The sequence below is a fragment of the Mesoplodon densirostris genome, chromosome 19, assembly GCF_025265405.1.
Source record: "Mesoplodon densirostris isolate mMesDen1 chromosome 19, mMesDen1 primary haplotype, whole genome shotgun sequence".
Classification (NCBI taxonomy): domain Eukaryota; kingdom Metazoa; phylum Chordata; class Mammalia; order Artiodactyla; family Ziphiidae; genus Mesoplodon; species Mesoplodon densirostris.
This window is the reverse complement of record NC_082679.1, coordinates 36991840-36994404: the sequence shown is the minus strand read 5'-3', so window position 1 is coordinate 36994404 and position 2565 is coordinate 36991840. Positions and strand designations below refer to the sequence as shown.

Genomic DNA, 2565 nt, shown 5'->3' with positions numbered 1-2565 from the left:
AGGCTGCAGGAAACGGCGACCCGCAGGCCGGCGGCGCGGGGCCCGGGGCGGGGAAGACCGGAGGACGCGGGAGCTGGAGTCCTGCGCAACCCGCCAACAGGGTGGCTGCTCCCGTCGGGCACACTGGGAAGGGGCGGCCAGGGGGCTGGGACACCGCTTACCGCACGGCACCCGGTTCCTCCGCTCCAGCCGGCCCCGAAGTGGAATCGTGCGCTCGGCCCCGCCTGTTGCTCACAGCCCGGCCCAGGGCGCTGAGGGCGCTGCGGACGGCGCGGGCGCGGGCCCGGGCGCGGGCGCGGATCCGCGGGGCGCGTGCAAGGCGGGGGCGGGGCCTCTGCGCCCGGGCCGCCTCCTCGGCCTATAACTGAGCCCCCGGGCTCCTCGCTCCCACACGGCCCCCACCGGACCCGTGCAGCCGCTTCGCCCCTTGCTTTGGACCTCGGGCCTCACTTCTCCTCCAGATGGACCCCAAGTGCTCCTGCCCCACTGGTAAGGGAGCCCTGGCTTTGAGCCTTAGGATGCCCCCTTCCCAGGCACAGGACGACAAGGGAGGGTTTTGAGTTTGAGCTCAGGAGGACTCCTGTCACGGGTCCGGGGCTTTCTTGGTAGCCAGGCCCCTGGGAGCATGTCAGTCTCCCTTTGCCTCTCTGTTGACACTGAGGGCACGGAGGCTCCAGGCTGTCCTTCTTGAGGTCACCCAGCTGGTCAGGGGATTGCTAGACCGGGACCCCGTGTTTGGAGGAGGCCTCGGAGCTGCCAGGACTGGATGGGAGGAGGGGACACTGCCTCTTTGGGGTTCAGGCCATGGGCCCTGGCCCCCAGCCCCAGTCAGCCTGGGCTGGGTCTGGAGCCTGGGACCTTCCCTGTGGAGTCCCATCAGGAGGGGACCTACTCTCCTTGGACCAGAAGAGACGAGCTGGGGCTTCTCTATCCGCCTGAGTGGACACGAGCTCCCAGGACTGGGTCCTGACGGAGGAGGAGGGCTCAGGGAGGCATTGCTGACCGTCTGCTGTAGCTCCTGCATCCCTCTCCCTGCTCACTGCTGGCCTTTCCCTTCCTGGCAGGCGGCTCCTGCAGCTGCGCTGGCTCCTGCACCTGCAAGGCCTGCAGATGCACCTCCTGCAAGAAGAGTGAGTGTGCGGGGCCTTCTCTGGCAATGCGGGGTGTGGGCTGAGTGCGAGGAGGGAGCCCAGAGCTCAGCAGGCAGGAGCAGGACAGGGACCAAACTTCCCGGCACCCCCCTCACCAGGAAGGGATTCCCAATCAGAGCTGGAATCACCTTCGACATGACCGAGACCCAGGCGCGCACTAGAGAACAGGGAGACTGAGGCCCAGACGGGTCACCAACCAACAACCTCAGACCTGTCACTAGAACTAGTCCTCCTGCCTCCTGAGGCACGCTTCTGAATCCTCCCAGGGACTGAAGCACTGTAGGGACATGAGCGAGCGACCGTGTGTGGCTTCTCGGACCTGGTGCAGCCCCTTCCTGTCGAAGCAACCCAGAGCTTCCCTATCCCGAGCGGGAGCTACTCTGTGAGGGGTTTGCCTCCACTTTGATCCTGAGGACGTGGCTCACATCACTGGTGGTGCTGGGGGCCGGCTTTCTCTTGCCCCAGAGGCCCTGCTCACTGTCTGTCCAAGGCGCTGTGCCCTGTCCTGGGCACAGATGGGGCAGGCAACCTGAACCTAGTGTCTGAGAGCAATTCTCTCAGGACAGAGGACACCGTCATAAACTCAGGGTCTGGGCCTGAGGGCGGCTGGGGCCAGGCCTGCTGTTGGGAAGGGTGGGTGCGGACAATGCGTGGTCCGACTGCACGCTGCCCTTGCCTCCCCAGGCTGCTGCTCCTGCTGCCCCGTGGGCTGCGCCAAGTGTGCCCAGGGCTGCGTCTGCAAAGGGGCCTCGGACAAGTGCAGCTGCTGTGCCTGATGTCGCGGAGAGCCTGCCCCAGGTGTCAATGGAGGACCACGGGCCGACCTGTGTTTTTCTACAACTCTGACTTGATTGCTACATTCCCTTTCCTATGAAATATGTGAGTTGTAATAAAAGTTGTTGACACTCTTCCGACTCGGCTCTTTTTTCTGTGCATTGGGAATAAGGGCTTTTGTGCCATCCAGGGCTGGTGTAGGAGACTGGATGAGAAGTGCAGAGACTTGGGTACTGGAACAAAATGTGAGTCCCTAACAAACTGAGTGCCTAAGACAAGCCACACTCCCTCACTGGGTTCATCTTCCGTACAATGGAAGAGCATTAGACCAGATGCTCTAAGGGTGTTGAGCAGATACAAGGTCCCCTCCATTCTCATGGCAAGGGTTCGTGGCATGGCAAGGGTTGGTGACTTCTCAATGCCTCATTTCCCATCCTCTGATTTCCCTGGCTAACTTCACTCATAGATCTTCCTCATAGATCTTAGGCTTCATAGACTCTAAAGAAGTTGGAATCACACCTCCAGTTACCTGAATCCCTACCTGGAAGTCTCAAACTCCCTGCACTGAAAGATGTGTGAATTTTCTAGCTGTGGTTTTTATTTTCTAACTTCACAAACCTAAACTTTGGTAAAATAAAAT

General features: G+C 61.2%; 1 protein-coding gene across 1 annotated transcript; it reads left to right on the top strand.

Moving 5' to 3' along the window:
• Positions 1-332: 332 nt before the first annotated feature.
• On the top strand, positions 333-1927 carry LOC132480044 (metallothionein-1E-like). Its single transcript, XM_060083889.1, has 3 exons — positions 333-489; positions 1065-1130; positions 1836-1927. The coding sequence occupies exons 1-3, from the start codon at positions 462-464 to the stop codon at positions 1925-1927; spliced, it is 186 nt and encodes a 61-aa protein (XP_059939872.1). The 5' UTR covers positions 333-461.
• Positions 1928-2565: the final 638 nt, after the last annotated feature.

Bases quoted from the DNA above. Each gene is read 5' to 3' on its own strand.
- LOC132480044 (XM_060083889.1), top strand. From the start codon at position 462: ATGGACCCCAAGTGCTCCTGCCCCACTG. The intron at 490-1,064 runs GTAAGGGAGCCC...CCTTCCTGGCAG, and splicing joins CAAGTGCTCCTGCCCCACTG to GCGGCTCCTGCAGCTGCGCT. The intron at 1,131-1,835 runs GTGAGTGTGCGG...TTGCCTCCCCAG, and splicing joins ATGCACCTCCTGCAAGAAGA to GCTGCTGCTCCTGCTGCCCC.